This window comes from Manacus candei, unplaced genomic scaffold (genome assembly GCF_025592945.1).
Source record: "Manacus candei isolate 608988 ecotype Guabito, Panama unplaced genomic scaffold, ASM2559294v1 h1tg000014l, whole genome shotgun sequence".
Lineage (NCBI taxonomy): Eukaryota > Metazoa > Chordata > Aves > Passeriformes > Pipridae > Manacus > Manacus candei.
This window is the reverse complement of record NW_026138062.1, coordinates 61,501,229-61,524,748: the sequence shown is the minus strand read 5'-3', so window position 1 is coordinate 61,524,748 and position 23,520 is coordinate 61,501,229. Positions and strand designations below refer to the sequence as shown.

Below are 23,520 nucleotides of genomic sequence, written 5' to 3'. Positions count from 1 at the left end.
TGATCACAGTCTCAATCCCTCATCCCCCTGTACCACTGCAGGTGAGGAGTTAGAGAAAACCAGAAGTGAAGTTAAGCCTGGGAAGAAAGGAGAGGTAGGGGGAAGGTGTTTCAAGATTTGTTTTCATTTCTCATTGTCCTGCTCAGATTTGATTGGTAATAAATTAAACAAATATCCCCAAGTTGAGCCTGTCTTGCCCGTAACAGTAACTGGTGAGTTATCTCTCCCTGTCCTTTTCTTGACTCACAAGCCTTTTGTTATATTTTCTCTCCTCTGTCTGACTGTGGAGGGAAGTGGTAGCACAGGTTTGGTGGGCACCTGATGTCCAACCAGAGTCAACCCTTCATTCACAGTAAAACTGTTTCTTGTGTATTACTGAATTATATACAATGTTTCTACTAGCTAGCTGAATCACCACAGTCCTCTGTCAACAAAATAGTCCTAGGAAAGAGTGTGGTCACTCTCACTCAGAGACCAGCTGCTGTCAGTGACTAGTAAAGTAACTGACCACAAGGGGAATAAATATGAATGTACACAGAATCTGCTGATTTTTTGAATCCCAGTGTGTATTTTTAGAATCTTATTTTTATTCTGTATCTGCTGAAGTAAGAAATTGCTTCAATCTCCCATACTTTCTCTGGAAAGGATGGTTTCAATACCATCTGTTCTTTCCTTGGTTTTGCTTTACTGTCAACAATAAACAGTGCCACTACCTTGGAAGGAAAGGTCGATTGCTATTTTGATGGAAGATCTTGTTAGAAAAACAGAAAAGGTTTGCATGTGCTGATTATCCAGATTATGTTTGTTCTATCTGTGTTTACCTTAGAATGAAACAGGTGGGAATATAATTATCTACCTGTAGCTCCTAGCTTTATTTACTTTTGCTAGCTGGCAAAAGCCTCTGTAAGTGTCAGAGACTGACAGATGAACGCTTCTGTCATAGGCTTTAAGGAAGTGCTTATGTCGTGTTGCTGTAGGCTTAACAGCTTTTTTTTTTTCCTCTGACTACAACATCTGGATTTCAGATAGTGAGTGGGCTGCGTATGGCAATACCTATTATGAATAGTGATGTTCTTTACTGCTCACAGGGAAATGGTAGTCTGAGCCCCAATCAAGTAAAATTTATTACACAAAAAATAGCCATACCCACTCAGACAAAAAGTCTGTTGTGACCAGTCACCTTATGTACACAATTCAGTGAATCTGTCCATTCTCTGTTGTGTAAATTGCTGGTAGATGGCTGAGGATTGTAATAGACTTAGCAGGTTAAACAGAAACAATATAAAGATTACAAAATAGTATGGCTTGTACTGTTTCCCTGTCCCATGCCTGTTAATTGGGTAAAGAGAGGCTGCTGGATTCTGCTGGATTCTAACACCATGGTTCAGGGTAATACTGTTTCTCTCTGCCACCTCTGAGATGTAATTACTCTGGTGGCTACCTTTCCTAAATTCTGTTAGCAACTTTTCCTGCTGTGACCTCTGTCTTAAACTATTCAGTGTATGCTTGTGAGCAAGTTCATCTTTTCGCATGAGTAAATCAGATAGTCTCTCTGCCAGAACTGTGTTTGTCAGCCAGAACTTCAGATAAAGTTGAACATCTAAGGATAGCTTTTGAAGATATTGCCCAAACAAGGAAATAGAGGGCATTGTAGTGTGTCATAGCTGATGAGACACGCAGGCATTTTTGAACTTTGGAAAGAGTAAAAGCTCTTTCTCGGGAATTAAATGCTATGTGTGATTATAATCCCTAAATTTGGTCATCTTGGGCATGGCACTATGCTTGCTCATCTTCCCATTTCTTGGGTTCCTTCAAATCTGTTTACTTAAGCATTAGGAATAATGTTATCTTCTGCACATTGACAGAGTAAAGACTAAAGTTTCCATTTGATACTGAAATCCTAAATGTTATAGATTATTCAGATCTTGCTAATAATGATGAAAGCAAACAGTCAAGTCATAAAAAGTACCTGGCTAAAAAAAACATTCAATAAATAAAGAATCTGACTGAGTGAGCCTTTTTTCCCGTTTTCCCCCTCATCCCTGGCACGTATTATGCGTTGTTCATACCCTGCAATAAATTTCTGAAGTTTATTTGTAGAAGGACTAATTCTGTCTCCCTCTACATTTGAATTTTTAGATGTCAGCATATGCTTCTAAGAAACTTGACTTTTTCCATGAAAAACACTCCTTTGTTGTTACTGAAGTATTACTGGTGAAAATAGTTTGTGAGCTAGAGATTAGTATGTTAGTGTTCAAAGAAAAAATCTTTCATGTGGATTAGCTAATTCACGTTCAACTCGTTGTCAATTTAATATCCTGGTGTGTTTTATAAATTGTTTAAGGGTTGCTGTATTTTAGGCCATAAACAATAGCATTTGAGCAATAGATGAGTCATTTCTCTGCCTGTGTGTATTAGTTCATTTAACAAGTGCTAACGAAGTCTTTGCAGGGAAGACCTCTTAGGAGGTGTCTGTCACTTTAGTCTTAATCAAACCCCTCTGCAATTAAGCCATTCAGTTGTGCAGAAATTGTTAGAGAGGAGGAGTTATTGGTCTCATGTTGCCTCAAAATAGAATTTTCAGTCTGATTCAGTGCTCCTAGCCACCATACACGATTCAACTCTTAAGAAGCACTAATGAGATTTAACTTGGATTACGCTCCAGCACTGCCCACTTACACAAATGGCCAGAAAGCCACCCTACCCCCTACAGGGTGCTCAGTGCTGTCATGTGGTGCCCCTTCTGTTAACCTCAGAAATCCCTGAGCACAGACTGAGTGTAATAGGCTAATTGTCTCTGTTTGAGAGATAAATGAATCCCCAATGGTAAAGCTTGAACCACAAGAATGCTGTGTCCTACCCAGGTGCATGAGATGTGTTGCCATACTGGAGAATTTCAGAAAGAGTGAGAGAGATCATCTCATCACATCACAGATCTTAGCTAGAGGCTTTGAAAACAGCGATTAAGTCTTTAAGAAAGGAAGCTTGAAATAAATTTTTTTCACTCCTTCCTGCAGATTTCTAACACTGAAAAGAGCTTGTGACTGCCGATGTGGAATTTTTTGGACTGAAACACAACTCTCTTAAACTTTTCAGGATATTCTCTGTTGTCTGTGAGCATCACTTCAGTGTAAACACTGCATTTGAAGTAGACAAGCTCCCAAGAGCTGGGCTTTTTGCCTTTTGAATCAGATATGCTAGCAAACAAGTCATATGGTCTTACAACATGTCCAACTTTCTGAAGCAGCCTTTGAAACCTGTTATGGCCTTTAAAGGTCGAGACATTGCCTACTTTAAGTCCTTGTGACACTTGGCTCAAGTAGAAGTTTGCACAGGGGCATGGACCACACATTCCAGTCTTTCAATTTTCTCCCGTCTCCTCTCTCACCTTGAAGATGATTATCTAAATGATGAGCTAAGTGACTTTTAATTTCCAAGGTTTTTCAGGATGGAGTACATGGAAAATGTAGTACGTGTATACAAAGTGTACTTTGGAGACAAACTGCACAACAAGCCATGTGATTTGCATTCCTGGTTTGAATTCTGGTTTATTGTGCCAGTCAGTTACATGTCTTCAGCATACCTGTTTCCTTTCCTGTAGTCACCTGGAATGATCACATCCCTGTAGCAGGAAGTCTCTCTTTATATCATAAACCTTCATTTCTTTAACATTTGAATTACTCAGAGGAAAATTGCAAGGTAGCCAAGAGATGTGTTAACAGTAAAATACAAATTATTTATTATTGCAGCCATGGGATGACAGAAGAAATTTCCTAGAAGAGCTTACCTTCCCATCTATGAGTAGCTTCAAGACCCTTAGCTCACTGCCTTAAAAGATTGATCTCGATTTTATGATTCTTTTTATCAGTTTTGTTTGCTGGGGATTAAAGGCCTCATTGCAAATCCTGACTCCTCCAGGGCCCGGTGCTCCTAATGCTGTCCCGCATATCTGCGCCAGCCCTGTAATGGGCTAGTGAAAGTGTGGCATGAGGTCTAGCCATGAAGACTGGCTCTTCACACGTGCCCTCAGGGCTGATCTGCTGTTCAGGTGGCATGTGGCAATGCTGCTGGGGCTGCTCAGCCATTCCTTCCTGATGCTGGCAGGACTGGCTGCTTGACTGGTTGTTTTTAAGAACTTCATAGCTAGTCTTAGGAACATAAATCCTGGAAAGATCATAATGCAAAGCCTATTCAGCAGCTTCAGTCACAACTCTGAACTGTTGAGCTCCTGGCAAGTTATTATAAGCTCTAACATGGCAATTTTTCTTCCATTCCCTATCTACTTTAAATGTTTTATATTTAAAAGTCAGTTACATTTCTAATTAAAAAGTTTGAGGGGTAAACTGGTTCCCCCGACTCTCATTTTCTTTCATTTTCTCTTTTGGTTTCAAGGAGTTTTTATTTTATTTTAAATCTTAGTCAAAAGCTGCTTCACATATTGTCAGCATATGTAGACAGTGTATGTGACACAGATACTGGCAAGTTTCTGGAAGGTCAGAAAGAAATGATAGTGAGTTATTTTTATACAGTAAGCTATAGTTATTTACTGAAGCTTCCAGTAAAGTCCTTTTTAACTTTATGGTTTCATGCTCCAACTTTTGTCTACAGAGTCTCAGAATGCTTAAAATCTAGTTAATGAAAAACATATTTTTCTTATATGGGAGTTCTCAAGAATTTGTTGATAAGAAACCTTGAAAAACCTCCCTAGTAAAGAAAAACCAAACACCTATCACAGGGGTGGACTCCACCTTCAAGTTAAAAGCTGGTTAATCACATTTACTAGGTGACTTGAATGCACTGTAAGCATAGTGTCTCTCCAGTTCCCTGTGTGGCCACGTCAATGAAGCTGGCTCCTGGCTTCAAAGAACTAGCTCCTTTTTTGACATATCTGAAGCAGTGATGGGAGATAGAATTGTGCTTGTTTCCCTTACATATATGTGGTTTGAACCACACCAAATAAACTGTGCTGCTCTCTTTCTGCGCTTGGAATCGCAACTCTCATCTGACTACAAAACGATGAAAACATTTATGAGAAAGACTGAAACAAAATTGTTCTTTTTATTAGCCAGGCTTTGAATTTGTTCTTGAACACCATATAGATAAGCCTATCTGAGGATGGTTTTCGTGTTGAGCCCTTACAACCTGGATTTGTTATCCTGTAAAGCAATCCCCCGCTTTACAAACTGACCAGTTGGAATAAATAGGACAATGACAAGATGGACTGTGTGTCAACAAGGTTGCAGGGTGAGTGTGTTGGCAAGCAGCTCACCATGGCTGAGGATGTGGTTTCAAGTATTAAATGGCAGCTGTGGTAGATGTTTGCCTGCTTTTAATCCCTCCCTGTGTGTCAGAACTAACACACTCTCATACTGCATAGGAGGAAGAAATGTGCCCACCTTTTCCTTCTGAATACAGAAGGAATTTGCACCATGTTGTCCAGTTTGTTACTGCTCACCTCAGTGGAAACAGCTAGGTAGGACAGGCTAGAGAGAACAAAATATGACTCCTTATCCACGTCCCACTTCCTTCTTCCACAGAATGCATGACTGTGTTCTGACAACTTAGGTCTAATTAATGGGCTTGGAGCCCACAGATGGCACAAAGCCTTTGGGACTGGAATTCAGTGGGGTGTCTAATTCCAAATGAAAGGACACACAACAAATCCTTAATCTATTGGGAACCAATTGGAACAACTGTTCATATGGGAGCAGCTTGTATTCAGGCAAGACACTGTCTCATCACATTTATTTTAAACTTATTTAAGAGCATTAAGGAAAACTGTCTTCAATTACTTGCAACTGGAAAGCCAGTCCTTTGCCTGTTGCCCTTTGAAAACTGTAGGATTAGACAGTGTCACTGCAATGTGCAAGCTCTTTTGTCATAGCTTCAGTTCTTACTGACAGTCTGCTGAGGACTTATCCCAGCCCAAGGGAGTAATCTCATTCCAGGATTGTTGCTTTATAATGTTGCACCTGGAGTGAAAGATCCATTAGTCAAAGTGTAGGATACAAGTACCAGCAAAAGAAATGAGAGCCTTAGTGTAGGCTTCTGGATTTGATACTAGACTTCAGTCTTTTCCCGGATGCCTAGCTCTTACAAGTGGGATGGTAGAGAGAATACTGCAGATGTTGTTCTGCCTCAGGAAGCTTATTAGTACTCTAGCAGGATCCAGAAATCCCAGAGCAGGATTATGGCTTCATTGCCTGAGGTCTGTGCAGAGGTCATACGGAAATGTGGTCCCTGCCTAAAGAATTTTGCAAGGGTAACTTGAGGGGACGACATGAGATGGTACGTGGATGCCTCTCAATTTGTTTCTGATTAATGAAGATGCATAAGTGAAACTGATTGGAAACATATCCAGTACTTTCCAAATTAGTGGTTTTTACAACTGCCTGTAGAGGTTCTGGAATAGTATTACACTACTGACAGTTAATAATGCAGAATTTGGGGACCATGTTCTTCTCTGGTCATACATATCAAAGGAGCTACAAGGCTGATCTCCACACAGGAAAGCTGTCAGGAGTGTGGCATAGAAATGAGACATATCTGTGTATCTGCAGAGTTCCACAGTGGAGAAATGGTCTCAACTGCTCTGATAAACTAAAATTCAGGGTTGAAAAAAAGAAAAGAACTTCTTCTCCATGGTACCGCCCAGTGTGCCAGAATCAGCTAAGCTTTAAGGGTGTTACTGCATGGGAAACAGTTCCTTAAGGTCATTATTTGCAAAGCCTTTGCATTTAAGAAAAATGTCTATCTCTTAGTTGAATGAAAATATGTTTCCATATGTAATCTATGTGTTAAGTTTTACACATGCACATATAAACAATTTTGGAATCCAGAATACAAAGCATCAAGAATAAATAACAGTAAGGTGCTGGTTTTGGCAGCCTAGAGTTAATTTTTAAACTGATTGAAGAAAATGACTTTCTGAAAATAGATTCATGGTCAGTCTCCTGTAGGGTTTTGCTTACGATGTCAGGACTCTCCCGGAACACAAAGCATTCCTCTGCTGGACTGCCTCTATATAAACAGTGAGATCAGATTAAGACCAAAAAGCAGGTTTATCTGCCACTGCTCCAGCCTGGCATTTGTTGTGAGTGATTTTTAGAGTTCACCTTTTAATGTTATTCTCCTCTAGGACACAGGGAAAATCCTATAAATCTTCCTCTTTTCCAGTTATCCTGGATCACAGAGAGGTTCTTACTTAAGGGTAGTGTGACCAACTGCTCTGATTGGCAAAGAGCACATGCGAGATAGAGATCGGGAGGTTAAAGCAGCCAGGGTAGTACAAGATAATTTAACCCTTAATTCTTAATCTGACTGCTGAGAGCTGTCCAGTTCTTTCTCAGTGGATATATACAGTAGGGTTAGAGCTTGCCTTATTTCTTAGCATATTGTTGTCTTTTCATCATCCTGCCTTGTTTTTCAAGTTATTAATGCGACTATAATTCCTAAAACATATTTTAAATTCTGTGTAAAGATGAGTCCAAAGGAATTGTTCCTACTTGAGCCTCTAAAACTTTGAACAGTGCCACTATCATTCTTACAAATTAAGTTCCAGCTCTACTTTCTGTGAGGACATTTGCCATACTATTTTGATTTTCGAAATTTTCTAATTTGACCCATTGGTCAAAGAGCAGTTTCACTCAGTAAAAATACTATTGTTCTTGATGGTTGTTATGAAACTATGGAAGCACTCCTATTATACTAACACCAGACCTTTCTTTTGCCTTCAGTGTGTCAGGAAACAGTGTGGGAGGTCTTCAAAACATTCTGGGACAGACTGCCAGAGCGTGAAGAATATAATGCCTGGATGAGCCTGTGTGAGGAAGGAATAATGAGTATCTTTGAAATGGGCACAAACTTCAGTCAGTCTGAGGAGCACCGGAGTCTGATTGTGAAGGTGGGTACAGCACCTGCTTGGTGTTTTCTCGTGGGTGGGAACATGATGTCCCACTGCAATGTGGAACTTGGCATATCACAGGCAGTAATGTGGAGAGCCCTTAAAATGAACAGGCATGAGTATTCCGGCTCTTGGATCCATAGTTCTGAGATCGGTTCCAAAAGTTATGGCTGATCTAATGAAGAGGGAAGCAACAGTAATGAAGAGAATGTTGTTTTCCATAAGTATGTTCCTGACAAGTAGATGGTGTCTGACACCTTGTCTGAAAAGGCAGCATGACATGAGTCAGGTTGTGGCACATTTCCCTCTGTGGCATGTAGCTGTCTTCCTGCTCTGAGCTGCACACTGAGATGCCTTCAGTCCAACTGGCACTTTGAAGCAGGAAGCTCTGAGCTGTATTTCTGATGCTACCAAGACATATGGCAAAATTGCCTGTTTGATGTTCTGTAGGTTTGTGTTGTCTGCACACTGCTGCCTGACTGAAATGAGAGTACCTAAAAACATAAAAAGCTTTGGTGTCCTATGAAGGCAATTGATAACATTGTCACCATGGGGAGTTGCAGAGGTTAAAATCAGAGTACAAGTGTAAGACAAGGTAATAAAAAAATGCTGAATATCTTGGTATATTGTCTGTTATTTCAGTTTGAGCAAGCTTATTTTACCTTAAAGATAACAAAGGGGGCATTAAGCCAAACTAAAGAACCCTATCTCAAATGAAATACCAAGATGTATTTTCAGGAGTTTGTGAATTTTAAAATTAAGCGCTTAACTTTGTATTCATCTAAGATACAGTAGATAGCTTAATTTCTCTGGATAAAAGGCTGTCTTAAAATGTATGGTGGCTTGTGGACTTCCTTAAGATTAGAGTGTCTTCTACTTTTGAAAGCTAATGGATGAGTAGTTTTATGAAACTTATGATAAGCCTTAAATGTGTGATCCTATAGGATCAGTGATTTTCAGCCAGTGTGGACACACTGACTTTTTTCCCTTCTGTTCTTTTATGGACCTGTATGCTAGGAATGTGAACTAAAGAATGTGAATATGAAACTGTTGTGGATAATGAAAAGAAGGTGTTTTGTTTGTTTGTTTGTTTTCTCCTGAGCCTGCATGTTAGTCTTTACAGGTGATGCCAACCAGTTTGCTTCTGTGATGTGTGATGATGCTGTTATCCTTAGAAGACTTTGCAAAAAGATTGAGAGAAATAAAATTCATTTGATTTGATTTTTTTTATGTGTAGAGTGATGTATCATTGTTTTATGTGAGATTTTGGCAGTGAGATGATCTATAGTGGCAGCATATTAAAAGAAATCAAAATGGCTCTTACAAAGAGGATGATGCATCTAACTTCCCACTGCTGCTCTACCTTTTTGGGTATGGCTCTGCAGCATTACAGTGGAGTCAGATAAAGTGTTCTGTGTTTGATCTGGCTTATGTGTAATTTAGGTTTCCTTTTTCCTGTAGATAGATATATTCCTTTCAGCATTGCAATATTCTGGAAAAAGACTGTTCATCCTTCTATTTGCTTTAAGCACAGTTGGCAAAAGGTGACAATTGTTGGGCTGATTTGATGGCAGACTAGTCAGTGATAAGACGGACTGAATGCTGTCACCACTGTGCTCCACATAAAATGTCACAAATCTGTCAGGTGATTTTTTTTGTTGAAATAAAAACCTGAACTCAATTTAACTTTGAACCAAAGACTGAAGGCAATAACACTCTCTCACATCCTCCAATCAGCCACCCTCAAAAGATCCAATGGCGTATTTTTGAATACATAGGTCAGAGTGTGAGTTTAATTGTTAGCTCTAGTACTGACTCACCATTCTCATCTGTGCTCATGCACAACATTTTTGTCAGTGTGAAACCTTTTAAAGTTCAAACAGATCCAGTGAATACATCTTTGCTTTTAAGAACATCCTTCTTCCTACCCTCTTGTTCTTTCCAGTCTCACCAGCTAAGTTGACCAAGTTGTGTGGTCAAGCCTTTCCACTGTTTGAGGTTTTGTTTCCCTCTCATTACAGCATGTTCCTTCATTTGTTCATGGTCAGCTGTTGCCATTTGTTTTTCCATTCCTTAGACTTGATCTCTAAAGTGCTGAGCACTTCTCATCCAAGAGCTGCCATCATGTCACAGTGCACAGTAATCTGTAGTGTGCAAGTGTGATACATGTGAATAGTCCCCACTCTGCTTAAAAGGAAGATTCGCTTCTGCCTGGCACTGTAGAAAAGCAGCATACCTAGTTAGCAGTAGTTTTTTTGTTTGGCCATTACATGCCTCATTAAATACCACTTCTCTCTAATCTTCCTCTGCTCTCTAGCGTCTGTAAATCAGCTGTGGTTAATTCCAAGAGTTTAGTTCAGAGCATGCAGCTGATAAAGGTAATTCTGCTTTTCTTTTGGCTGTTAGTGCCATGCCATTGCTCTACTGCCTCTTATATTGGGCATGTTGGCAGTTTCTGACAGTCTTGTTTCAGAGTGTCTTTTTGCATTACTTTTTGGTAGACAGCAACATGAAATTTAATTTTTAGATGTCCTGCATGCTGTGAATTTTCCATTTCTCTCTCTCGAAAGAAGTTCAGCATATCTAAAAATTAGGAAAAATAAATCTGTGGGGTTTCCAAGCTGAATCTTCATCCAAATCCATAGCAAAATGCAGCTTAAAGCATGATATTGAAGTGCTTCCAGGGTAAAGTTCTGTCTGCCTCCCGCATTTCCAATGTGGGCATGTATTAGGGCAAATTCATCCTTTATGGCAGATTACATGTCACAATTTCTACTTCTCCAGACTTCAATCAAATTTCAGAACATAAAGTTTTACTGAGTTGCTGTTCGTTATGGATCTGATGACAATCTACAATGACAAGACATTGAGAAATGGTGTCATGAGAAATGAAGAATTAAGGGAGCTCCCATAACTTAATCTGTTGAGCAAATACTCAGCTATACCTGCTAAGGGCTCATATACAGCCCCAGGTGTATAACAAAGCATATCTGATAGCGTTGGGCATATGAAATGGGACAACATGAATTAGGTTATGAATTCTTTTCAAAGGAAGCAGGTCTGTGTGATTTTTGGTTTCTGGTGAGAGAGAGAGATTTGTGCTGTGTGCACTTTTTAGTGGGTCTGAGAGCCACGAGTTAAACTCAAAGTTAGCCTTGGAAAGGAGTTGTAGCACAGCTTTGTTTGAGAACCAAAATGCAGTTTGCCCAGGAATCCCCAAAACTGTGATGAGAGGTGCTAACCTACCAAAAAGCAGCTTGGAAAGCTCCTGGGACAAGATACAAACCCCACGATGGTGTTGACTCATCAGTACTTTTATTTAGTATTGACTTTCCAGCCCATCCGCAGCTCCGTCTGTTTCAGAGTATTTGCAGCACAGACTAACTGCTCAGTGACAGATTAGGGTAAAAAGGGCAGAAGACTTAAGATGCCTGAATGGGCAGCATAACAAAACACCTCCTTAGCATGCTGAAATGGGCACTTAGCAGTGTAAAATAAGTGATTTTGCCTGAGTTCTGAGAACTGTGTTCAAAGATGGGATGCAGCATCCCAACGATGTGAGTAATTTGTAACCACTTACTCCTAGTGCTGTAGTTTGAATACCTCACAGAAGTAGATGATTTTGTCTTCCCAAGATTCGTGCAGCAGAAACACTCCTTCTGCAGTCTCTCCTCTTCCTGCTCTGTGAACTAACCATTGTCCTTTTTCTGTTTAATCACAGAATATTCTGAGTTGGAAGGGACCCACAAGGATCATCAAATCCAACTCCTAAATGAATGGCCCATACATGGTCAAACCCACAATCCTGGTGTTATTAGCACCATGCTCTAACCAAATGAGTCAATCTCAGAGTCAATCAAATGTCCCAGCCACAGTTTCCAGTCCTTTACATTTTTTATTTTGCATAGAACACCTCCAGATTCTTCTAGACCTGGAAAAAAAGCAGACCCTGTCTGCTCTTTCACACTCCCCATTCCCCCTTATGGATGCAAAAAAGAAAATCCCTTGCCCTCCTTTGAGCCATAATGTCAGATTTCCTTCACCTTTGCTCTTATCCCTACACTTACTGTTCTCCTATTGACTTAGACTCTTTTAATTGCAAGGTTTATCCTTCTCTAACTTAAAAAGAAAACCCCACACCCTTTGCCACAAATATGCAAATAGAATAATTACCTTTAGTTGCTTCTTCAAATCTTGCCTCATCTCTCTTCCATCTCTTAGGCAATTTCTCTGGTCATTCTGCTCCAATTCCAGCCTAAATCTTCCTTTTTGATCTCTCCTTTGCACCTGACAGAACGCAAAAACTGTCAGCCATGAAGCCTGTGTTCATCTCTTTCCAGGCAGAGCTCAGAACTGATGCTTCATCTTCATCAACCCTGTCCAATCAGATCCTTTACTTTGCAAGTCTCTAGTTTTTCCTCATTTTCTGTTTTGCTCTTTGTTTCTAGATAGCACTGCCTAACACACTGAAGAATCACTTCTGTATTGAAAGTTCACCTCTGCTGTGAAGCTGTCTGTTCCACTAAGCTGTCCCTGTTATCTCTCTTATTGTAGGCCGTATTTTTACCTCACCTGTCAGGGATGTGCCTCAGAGCACTGCTCCCTATCCTTTCTTTCCCTACAATTTCAGTTGTGGACACTGTGATCCATTTCCTTGAATTATCCCCAGTGCTGTGGCCTTGTCTTCATGAGAGCGTGGTTCTGCCATGCACCATGGTGGGACAGGCAGAGAGAGAGTAATTTCTTGGTGTGACTTTCCTGTTGTAAATGAAGTGTATATGTGGTGTTAAATCAAATATGCTTGGTACAATACTACACAGATAGGATTAAACTAATATGAGATTATTTCAGATCTCCTTGACATTTCCTCCACCTTTTTCTCCTTCCTGGGATTACCTCCAAGATATTTTGTCTTCTATGCATAACAACTGTCTCTTAGGATCAGGCAAGAGTATCCTATATAATTGCTTTTCTGCAAGTTCATAAATTGACAAAAGCTCATCCAGTTGGTACTATATGTGATTTTGGTATTGTGGTATTGTGGTAGCTTGTATTCAATGTTCTGGACTTGTATTAATTTGTGAAAATTTTGCGTTACATAAAACTAACTGTTCAGAAAGGGGAATGTTAGTGCAAATGACACAAAACTCAGCTCCCAGCTTTAGAAGAATTGGTATAATAATGATGTTAGGAAGAGAACTAATTTTGTACAAAGCATCTGCCAGAGGTAGCTTCACTTAGTAAGAGCTCCCCTTGAGTTTTGGTGTGGCTGCTGCTGTTGTGTAGAGCTATTTATAGATCATTTCCAGTATTCAAAGGGTAAAGACATTAACTAATCTTTGCAGGTCCATGTGCAGGAGGTGTGTTTCTAACTCTAGCTCCTTAATGACGGAACTGAGTCAGAGAGTTGAGGTGTTTTGGCAAAGGCTATTCTGTAATAAGTGAGAAACAAAGCCAATATTAGAACTCTAGAGCCTGTGTCTTCTAATTAGGGGAAAAAGGGTGCCTGTTCACAATGAAGTTGGAAGTATGTCAGTGCTTGCCCACACCCCAGACTGGAATGCAAATTAGACCTTTAATAGAGGAAGACAGTCACACTACAAACTATTGCAGACCGTGCTAGTTTAGCCATAGGGAATGCTTTGTTTTCACATCCTAGGTTGAAAAAACCCTACATTTAACAATATAAAAAACTAGGCTTATATTTCAGTCTGTAGGACTGATCCAAAATGTGTGAATCTGTTTTTCAGTCCTCTGTAGACTGTAAGAAGCTGAAGACTGGGTATTCAGATCAAACTTTCCTTTTGAATTTGCTGTAAATGCTAAGATTTTACCCCTGGCATAAAGCTGCAAGGTGGTAATTGTCTGTGTGCAAGCTTTATATTGGCATATGGGTTTTGATGGGTGATAGATGATGGTCATACTTTTATAAACTCATTTGTAATTCAAAGTGTATGCCTTTTTTAAAAAAAAAAAGCTTTACAGCATTATATAGCAAACAAATATGAAGTGACAGTTTTTACCATTATTTTGCAAAGCTGCTGTTGAATCCAGTGGGATATTTCATCTGAGAAAGCATGGTGAAAAGTCTAGTCATTTAAATGGCCATTTAAAGAATGTAATCCTTTAAAGGTAATTTATTTCATGAAATGTGATTAGTAGTGAAGAGAGGATATTCTGTCCTGAAATAGGTGAATTAAGGAAAGTCCAGCTACCCTATGCAGAGGCTATAATTCACAGGCTTAGGCTGTGCTAGTTTACTGCAAAATTGGATGAGAATTTAGTAATTTGATGCCCTTTTAAAAGCATAAATGTGGAGACAGTGTGTAATGTTTGTTTTTCTAGGCCTTGGCTGTTAAAATAATAATTTGACATTTCAGATTTGGTTCTTAGAAGTTCATCTTATAATTTATGGAATAGATAACTTGGAAATAACAAGATATGTTGGTTAAGTCCAGGGACCCAGGCTCAGGAAATCTGGGAGCCCCCAGCTCCTCAGGCTACCCTGCAACAGACTTTTCATCCAGGCACCCCTCACTGGGGCATCTTGCTCTAAGAGGTGTTTAGGATTACACTGACCTCTGCTGTCAGTGACCTTTGAGGACTCATGAGTAAAGCTGCTGGGTACAGACTAGCAGGTGGTATTGAAAAGATATGTGAGGCCTGTAATAACCAGAATTATTTTTAATAGCACCTACAAACCGTCTTGACTGCCTGAGCATGGAATAAAGTCTCCTTTTCTAACAAACAAACATTTTTTACTGTATGAGCTACTACTTATAGATAACTTTTCGAAATCTTGTAGAGAGGGAATCAGTCTCTCTGTTCCTTGTAGATCCCAGTGCACTAAGGCTGAGTACAAGCACTGTATAGAGCTGTATAGTGACCCCTTAAAAAACCATCCTAAGTCCAGTATAGCTTTAGTGGCCCCAAGTTAGAGTTTTCACTGTAGACTACCTGGTTTCTGTGTTTGTCACTTAAAACTAGTCTCACTGGGTCTTACTTTTTCATACTAAAGTATCTCCAGATGCTTCATTTAATGGACCTGTATAATAAATGTTGGTCAAAGAACATGCTAAAAAGCAAACTGACTGAACTTTGTATTTTGGCAAAGCCCTCCTCAGGCTGATATCCAAGCTGCCTGCCATTCTAGCTGTGATCACACTTAATGTCCACGGATGTCCTGGAAAGAAGAGAAGGGTAGTCATTGACATGGCTCCAGATCAATAATGACTGAATTTCAACACTTCCCTAGAAAAACAGGTGAAGAGATAATGAGCAGGTTAACCTGCTCAAGAAGTCTCTTTTGCCTTTTCACCCCTCCTTCACAAGAAGAATGATGAGGTTACCTTGGAGTGACAATCCTTAGGTCACTGAATACATATGAGTGTTTTGCAGAGAAGTTTTCAAAGTGGAAATAGTATGTGTTGAGTTTATTGTATTCTAATTTCAAAGGAGATACTTTGTGTTGTTTTAACTGAAAAATATATCTGTATTGATCATATAAAGAAAGCCAGCCCAATAAACACTCTGCCAAACAATCCCTTCTCACCACTAAAACAGAGAAGCAGAAATTTTTTACCTGGACAATAATTTTCTATAAGTATTTTGTATTCTGTTCACATTGGTACAGCAGCAGGATACAGCATTATTTCTCAACAGCTATCATGCTGCAAACTGCTGAGGACCTACTCCTCTTCTTGTGGCATTCCTCCCAGAATCTCCTGTGTGTCTTATGTAGGACCAATGACACTAATGCCACAAGAATTTTGATGGAAAAAATATGAATTGCATAGCTCTGCTTAGTCTTTATACACCAGTACAGGAAAAAATGTCATCCCTATCACTTGTATAACCTTAAAAAAAAGTCATCAGATTAATCCTCGTATGTTACTTTAAAATGTAACTGTACTTTCAAAAGATGGTTTTATATCTATAGACAAGTAGCAGAAGTAATATTGTGTTTCTGAAGACTACTTGCTTAAAAGGATCTTGTTGCTGGCCTCCTCTGGGTTGAGAGAATGTTGTACCTGTAGGACAATGCTGGACAATGTAGAAATGCAGAGCATCTCTGACAAACCTAGTACTCTTTATAGTGTCTGATGTTGAGTTTCAGTTGTATTTTGTAAATGTAGGACATATTTTCTTTTCAGTGGGGACTTTGTTAATAAATTTTGAACTTAACAAATGAAAACACAGAGAATAGAATTATTTTGGCACAGAGAAGGAAGTAAACTGCATTTCAATTCCTTTCACTTTATGTTACTCAAATATACTTAGGACTTGTTTGTTTGTTTGTTTTCCAGAAACTGTCCTATATAAAGGAAGCAATGGGCAGGTGAGTGTCTGTGTTCTCCTTGCATTTTATTCTCTCTGGAGATAACAACTGGTGTTGTGACATTTTGTAACCTTTTCTCTTTTCATTGTCAGCTCCTGCACTGATTGGGCATGTGGGTAAGTAATTCTCCCTTTCTAAAGGCTCCTAATAGGTCGTTTCTCTGGTTTTTGCTGCTGCTGGAGTTGATTTGTGCACTGAAGATGAACAAAATTCACCTTTGTGCAAAAGGGCATATAGAAAAGTACAGCAGAGAAATCTGATAGTTCTTGCATGTGAACCTCTGTCCTGGCATGCTTGGCATGCTCAAAATATCTCAGCCAATCTGGGGCTTGTACTTCTGCTTAAGTATGTCATCACCTTGTTGACCATCAGGCTGTCAGGTGCAGGTGCAGGCTATTTACCTGAAGAGGTTTAGTGGGGGAGATCTATTTCGGGAAAAAGATGTGTCCACAGTTACTTATGTTAGTGTCCTGGTTATCCTGCAAACCTTTCCCAAAGGCTTTCAGGTAGTTCTAGTCATTGTTACAGAAAAAAAAAAAAAAGTTTTGAAATACTCTTTTAAAAACAGCTTCTGAGAGATGTATTCTGAAAACAGTTACAAGGGAATTGGCTGCTTGGACTCGTCACGCTTTTAACAAGGCAATAAACCTGAAAACTGGTCTGATTTGTGGCTTCTTTGTACCAAAGTGAACCTGAACTTGACATGTTATTTTCATGTCTTTTTGAACTGAACAGAAAACCAGTTCAAATTATTGTTGCTTCTTTCCTACTCAGAACGTAATCTAAGCTGTTATTTTTAGGGCAATTCAAACCCAAATAACCTGGTGCTGAACTCATCTGAAAAACTGGCATGTTCAATTCCTTGCTTTACAGGCTACATAAAGCTATGATAAGTATGAGTAATTAATTTACTGGGAAGAGTAATAACTTCACAGAATTCTAAAAAAACCCTCAACTTCCCAATCAGGTATCCTCATAATTATTTCATAACAACACTATATATTAAAATTAATAACATGAGATGATAAGGGCAAATGTGATTCCTAAAAGATTGGTTTCTCTCTGTCCTGTGGAGCTGAATGCTCCTTTGACAAGAGCACTCCCCAAAGCCTCCAGGTCAGCTGGGTTAGCATACATGTCTTCTGAAGAAGTTTGAGTTTGAAAGCCTACTGCATGCATCTGTATGATCACTCACGAAATCAAGTAAATGTAGAGACATGCAAGAAGAATTGGAGTCACTGCCTGCACTGGGCTAAACCACAGAACAGTGCAAAAAGCCCAGCATTTTCAAGGTGGATTAGAGTGATTGATGTACAAAAGCCATCTTACCAAGTGTTTTGTGGCAGGCATTAAAGGGGCTCCAGTAGAAAATTGGCAAACTTTTCCAACTCAATTCACTGTGGGGCTGTATTGCATCTTTCTCAGAAATACACTGCTTTTATCCCAGTATATGTTGCTTCAGACTGTTTATAACTTTAGGATGGGATCTTTATAATCACCATCAGTTTAAAATTTGAGTTTAATATATCTTTTCCTCTAGAAGTTGTTGTTTGTCTTGTGCTTGGAAACTGTAGTGGTTTGTAGCATAAAGAGCATGATACAGGACTGAAGCAGTGAGAGAAACAGGTAGATTTGTTCTGGGTGATGGAGCATCAGAAAGAAATTAATATAAATTATTTTGGCAATATTAAAGAATCCAAACTTATTCTCAGAACATTCTGGACATCTTATAGCATTTGTGGTTTACAATGTGAAGTTTGTAAGCCAGAGCTGTATAAAAAAAAAAGCCATGGTTGCCGTGGGTAGATGTCTCATCTCACTTAAGATGTCTTCCATCAAGAGCAGTAAGTGAGCCACCTCAGTACTACCAACAGCCCATGTTATTATTTCCTGCAAAATTAACCTCTAACTACACATCAGAATAAAATGAAGATCTTTTAAAAATGTTCTGTAAGAACCCAACCCAGAATCACCACCAGCCTCTAAGGCAGTGTGGGAAATCCAGTGTCAAGTCCCTCCTGCACAGGAGGAGAGGTGAGTACAGTTCTGCCATTTCCTGGGCATTGCTGTCCTTGCCTGCTGGCACACATGTGCAGAGAGAGGCTGGTCCAGTGCAGGGCACTGCTGGGGTTTGAATGTGACTGATTTGCCACTCAGCTTTGTCATCTGTATCAAAATAGGCAACTGTTCTGGTCTCGTCTCAAGGGACGGCAGGACTATCCTAAATATCTAAGTATCCAGGGTACGATAAATATCTAGATATCCAGATGAGATGTTCAGGTGAGGTACTCCCATTGCCAGGGAGGGACAGGCTACTCCAGATGATGCTTTGAAGTGGGGGTCTAGCAGGAGTCTTTGCTTTGTCCTCTGGTGAGTTCCAATGTCTCTGATAACTGTGCAGAAGCAGTCACTTTACTTTGGAAGCCTGGCACTAGGCAGATTTCTCAGTGTGTTTTCTCACTGATAAGAGAAGGAAATTTTGCAGTAGAGGTTCATGTTCTGGAGCATAGCCCCCACAAAGAAACTAAAAGAGTACTATCTTTTTATGAGATTTGACCAATCTACTTTTTCCTGTGAAACTTTTTTTTTCTTTGAAACAGTTTTGTAATTTAGGGCTGACCAGGAATGGAAGACAGGCCCTTGATATCTGTTGATCATTTTAACTATACTACTAGATCAAATCAAAACTACGCTGAAAGCCATGAACAGCTATAGAATTGAAGCTGTGACTTAAATAATTTAATACAACTCATATAATCCTACCTAGATGTCAACACTGTGTCTCTTTCTAGCTGGAAAAAGCTTTCAGCTAGTTCAGTGCTAGGATAGTTTTAATGTAGCCTACAGAAAGGTGTCTTGTACTGTTGTAATTTAGTTCCCAGAATAACTCTCAATCCGGCATTACTGACAATTACGTAACAGCAGGATGGAAGTTTGTTCCCGTAAGGTTAGTGCGCTTGTTCACACGGGTTAAATGCTCAGGTACCCCGGCCTTTTAAGGAACTGAAGGATTAAATTGAGTACCACTGAGGAGAAAAACCTCAAAAGGAAAAGTAATATAATATGACAGAATCCAGATGTGTACACAGCAACCCAGTGGACATGTGAAGGTTTTGTCCCAGATGGAAGTGTGGAAGCACTACATCAGACTTTTACTGATTGCTTTATTCAGTAGGCCATTGGAACTTTGCATAATGAAATTCTGTCTCTTAATACTGGAGTGTGTGTCATGACAACAGGACAGTCCTTTTGTCTAAGGCAGACCTTGAGAATCAACCAATGGCAAAGGAGTAGCACAGAATTGTTGTGGTAGAAAACTAGAGCTTTTATGCCATAGCCTCACTTGATTTCTGTAAGCACAGTAACATACTGAGGAAAAGATCAAGAGTATAATAGGATAGTTGAAAAGGATTAATATAATGCACTACTTTTTCACTTCTTCAGAAGCAGCTCTTAATGTCAAATTAAATAAATAGAGGCATACGTCCTTTCTGATGGTACTTGCTGACTCTGAACTCACTGAAATTAGTCTTAGTAAATCATTTCAAGACTTCCTTTGTTCTGTTCATGTTCTCTGCCTTGAAATAAATTGGCAAATTTAGGATCCCTATTTCATCAGTGGCAGCAGCAAAGGTGGTTGATGTATCAACTCAGATTTTCTACTGTTTATCTAAATGTGTTTGTCTTCTGTGCTGGGATCATTTCATCAGTTCAGCAGTTCTACCTGCAGTGAAGTAGAAATGTACCTGAGCTTCTTTACTGTTTGCATGTGGACTTGGCAATGATATTGCTCGTTTCAGAATTTTTTTCTTATCTGCACGGCTTTACCACTTGTGAAGAGTTCCACACCGCTCCTTTTCAGTTGCGTATTTTCTTTTGTGCTCCCTACTGTCTGTTAGCAAATATGAAAGGTTTGTCCTGCTTTAATTAAAACAAAAATAGATCAAAATTCAAGAACTACCTAAATGAAAACTAAGACAAATGCATGTACAATTTGAAAGGAGAAGAATCTGAATACAAGGCTCAGTCTTGCATTCTGAACTTTAATACTTCTTAAATTGCATAGTTAGTTCAAGGCTGTGTAATTAAAATATTTAAAAATGAGAAAATCAGACAATAAAATGGTTTTCCCTTCTTTGTGCAATATGAACATTGAAGTAATATTGTTCAAGAAAAATAAATACTTGACATAGCAAATTAGACTTCAGAACATTCAAATTGATAAACAATGTTATAAATAATTGAAAAACTGATGGATGTCCAGAACAGGTAGTACAAATTTGAAGGTGTTCAACCACAAAGTTAAACCTTGAAGAGAAATGTAGAGAAAAATCTAATACCTTTTATAGAATTTCATGGGGAGCTGTGAAATGGTATCACTGGTGCCCCATTTGACAGGTTCAGAGTGTTGTTTCTCCTCAGTAACGCAGTATGGCTGCACATAAAGAACCTGTTTAGGCTCTGTGGTTGTCTTTGAGTCAATGGAACTCTGTACATGCTTTGGTGGACTGGAACCTATCAAGTCTTCTCCTGACATGACTGATGTCACACAGAAGTACGTACCATGGGGTTTGAAAAAAGGGGAGTGTAGGCAGTGTTTGTGAACTGTGTTTGCTGTATTGGTATGTGTAGGCTGTCCATAAGCACTGTTTGCTTCAGATCAACTTCCGAGGCTCTTATGGGTCTTGTCTTACACCTGCCTAGATCCTGCTGTCTAACAGAGCTGTGTGATCTGAAACCAGTTGTTTCCCACAAGGAAACACAAGTGCAGTGTTGTTCGTTCTGGTGCTTAGACAGTCTGCTTGTGTGTATTCCTTCCTGCATCTCCATACATATGTGTATATTTTTATATTTTGCTTACTGCTCAGCCAAGATGATCCAGGGCATGACTCATGCAGGTAGGACAATAGAAATTACATTTCATATGTCTGTGTCTCAAATTCAAAATAAACTCTTGCTAGAATACAGTCCCTCCACCTGGAGTGGCTTGCTTGTGTAGGTAGAATTAAAAATAAAGTGTGGGCCCTGGATTAATCCTGGGGCAAACAAAAAAAATCCCTTGTATTTTGAGTGATGTAACTGAAGGGGAATTTGAATCTATGTTTAGCTTGAAAAGTGGTGTGTTCAAACAAATCAGCGTACGTGTTGCCATGTGCATTTTGATTGATTTCCTTAGAGATGCCTAGTACTATTGCTGCTTTTTTAGGAGATCAATGAAGTGGGCATTTGAAAAATTAATATGTTAACGGAAGTAGAAGTCTAAAAGAAATGCATGCAAAAAGAAAGCAAACCTCACCATTCTGGTAAAACCATAAAAAAACAACACTGTGCATAAAGTGAGGTTGATTATAGCACAGTTTCATAAAACAATATTTTATCTTCCTGAGAAAATGTAATAGCTGCTAATTTGACCAAATTTGATACTTGATTGGTCTTGTTTGATTAGACTGATTACAGTTTTACTAGGTGGTGTTTAAATCCTTGGCTTTTAATTTCCAGCCAGCTAGAATTTTGTCACTAGTGCACTAGTATTTTGTCAAAAAATTGGGTAGCTCTTGAGTGCTTGTATTTGAAAGCCCCTCGGTGCCAGTAAGTATGTATTACCTGGCCTTGACAAAGTGTGGTCTGTTGCTGCTTGAGGAGATGGGTTTGCTATGCAGCCTTAACTCTCACCTTGACCGTGGCCTTAGTCTCACCTTGATTTTCAGCACTGTTATGGTTGCCCTATGGCCTGGCTTGGTCTGTGGTTGTCACCACATGGCTAACCTGGTGCTTAAGGTGACATTAATGTTGGAGAGCTGCCATTTGTTGGAGTCTGTGACAGAGAGAGTCCTCTGGGACCTTTGAAACTTAGAGGACTTTATTTTTATACCAGTCTATAACTAGTAATCTGCTCTAGAAGTAGTACTCTAGAAAGCTAATTTTAGACTTTTCCATTTGCCAACTCCTCCTCCTTTGGAAGTGTGATTTATACCATAGCATCAGGCAAAGCATCACCAGCCAGTCGAGAGAGGTAATTGTCCCACTCTGCTCTGCACTGGTGCTGCCTCACCTTGAATATTGTGGCAGTTTTGGGCACTGCAATATAAGAAAGATATTAAGCCATTAGAGAGTGTCCAAAGGAGGGCAATGAAGATGATGAAGGGCCTTGAGGGGAAGCCATGTGAGGAGCAGCTGAGGTCACTTTGTCTGTTCAGCCTGGAGAAGAGGAGACTGAGGGGAGACCTCATTGCAGTCAACATCCTTACAAGGGGAAGTGGAGAGGCAAGCACCGATCTCTTCTCTGTGGTGACCAATGATAGGACCCATGGGAATGGCTTGAGGCTGCACCAGGAGGTTTAGTTTAGGTATTAGAAAAAAGTTTTTCCCTCAGAAGGTAGCTGGGCACTGGAAGAGGCTCCCCAGGCAAGTGATCACAGCACCAAGCCTGACAGAGTTCAAGAAGCATTTGGACAATGCTCTGAGGCACATGGTGTGATTCTTGGGGATGGCCCTGTGCATGGCTAAGAGCTGGACTTGATCCTTGTGGGTCCCTTCCAACTCAGCATATTTTGTGATTCTGTCTGTTTTTTCTTGTCTACTTTGAGGATTTTTCCTCTAAAAACTCGAGTAACTTAGTTTAAACTTACCTTGCAGGTACACTGGCAAACACAACTGTACTGGGTGCAGATGCCCAGGTGCTGTCAGCAGGGGCTCCCTGTGAGGAGGGACCAGGGCTGCCCCACATTGGTTCCAGCCAGCTTTGACTGTGCCCACCCCAGGGCACAGCTGGCCCCTACACTCATGGCAGTGGTGCCTCAGGGAAAGCCTGTGTGAGAAAGGGCAAGAGCATGGCACAGGGAGAGGAGTAGGGAACAAAAAGAATGAGAAACTGTGGCATAGGGAATGCCAAGGTCAAAAGCACCCTACCATGGCAAAGCAAGTATTCCCTGAAGCCAAGGGAGGGCTTAGACTGGAACAGGCAGAGCATGTGCTGGGTAGAGGAGTTAGAAGTGAAGTTGAGCCTGGGTGGAGGATAAGTGGTGTTCTAATGTCTGGCAGTTTCTCACTATCCCAACATACTTATATATGCAATAAATCATTTTTCCCCAACCTGAGTCTAATTTGCCTATGGAGGTAATTGGTAAGCAACCTTCCTGTCTTTATCTTGACCCAGAAACTTTTCACCTCATTTTCTCACCTGTCTTGTGGAGAGGCTGGGTGGGTGCTTGGCCCTTAACCAAGGCCAACCCACCAGAGAAGTAGGTGCTCAGTTGGTCAGATGGTCATTTTGGTCCAT

The 23,520-nt window shown here is 39.9% G+C and overlaps 1 protein-coding gene across 1 annotated transcript in view; it reads left to right on the top strand.

Moving 5' to 3' along the window:
• IMPG2 (interphotoreceptor matrix proteoglycan 2) overlaps nucleotides 1–23,520 on the top strand; it is a 59,080-nt gene that overhangs the window by 7,329 nt on the left and 28,231 nt on the right. Inside the window, exons 3-5 of the mRNA XM_051780935.1 lie at nucleotides 7,737–7,903; nucleotides 16,210–16,241; nucleotides 16,334–16,357. Of these exons, the coding sequence (XP_051636895.1) occupies nucleotides 7,737–7,903; nucleotides 16,210–16,241; nucleotides 16,334–16,357 (223 nt within the window). The remainder of the gene's footprint in view (nucleotides 1–7,736; nucleotides 7,904–16,209; nucleotides 16,242–16,333; nucleotides 16,358–23,520) is intronic.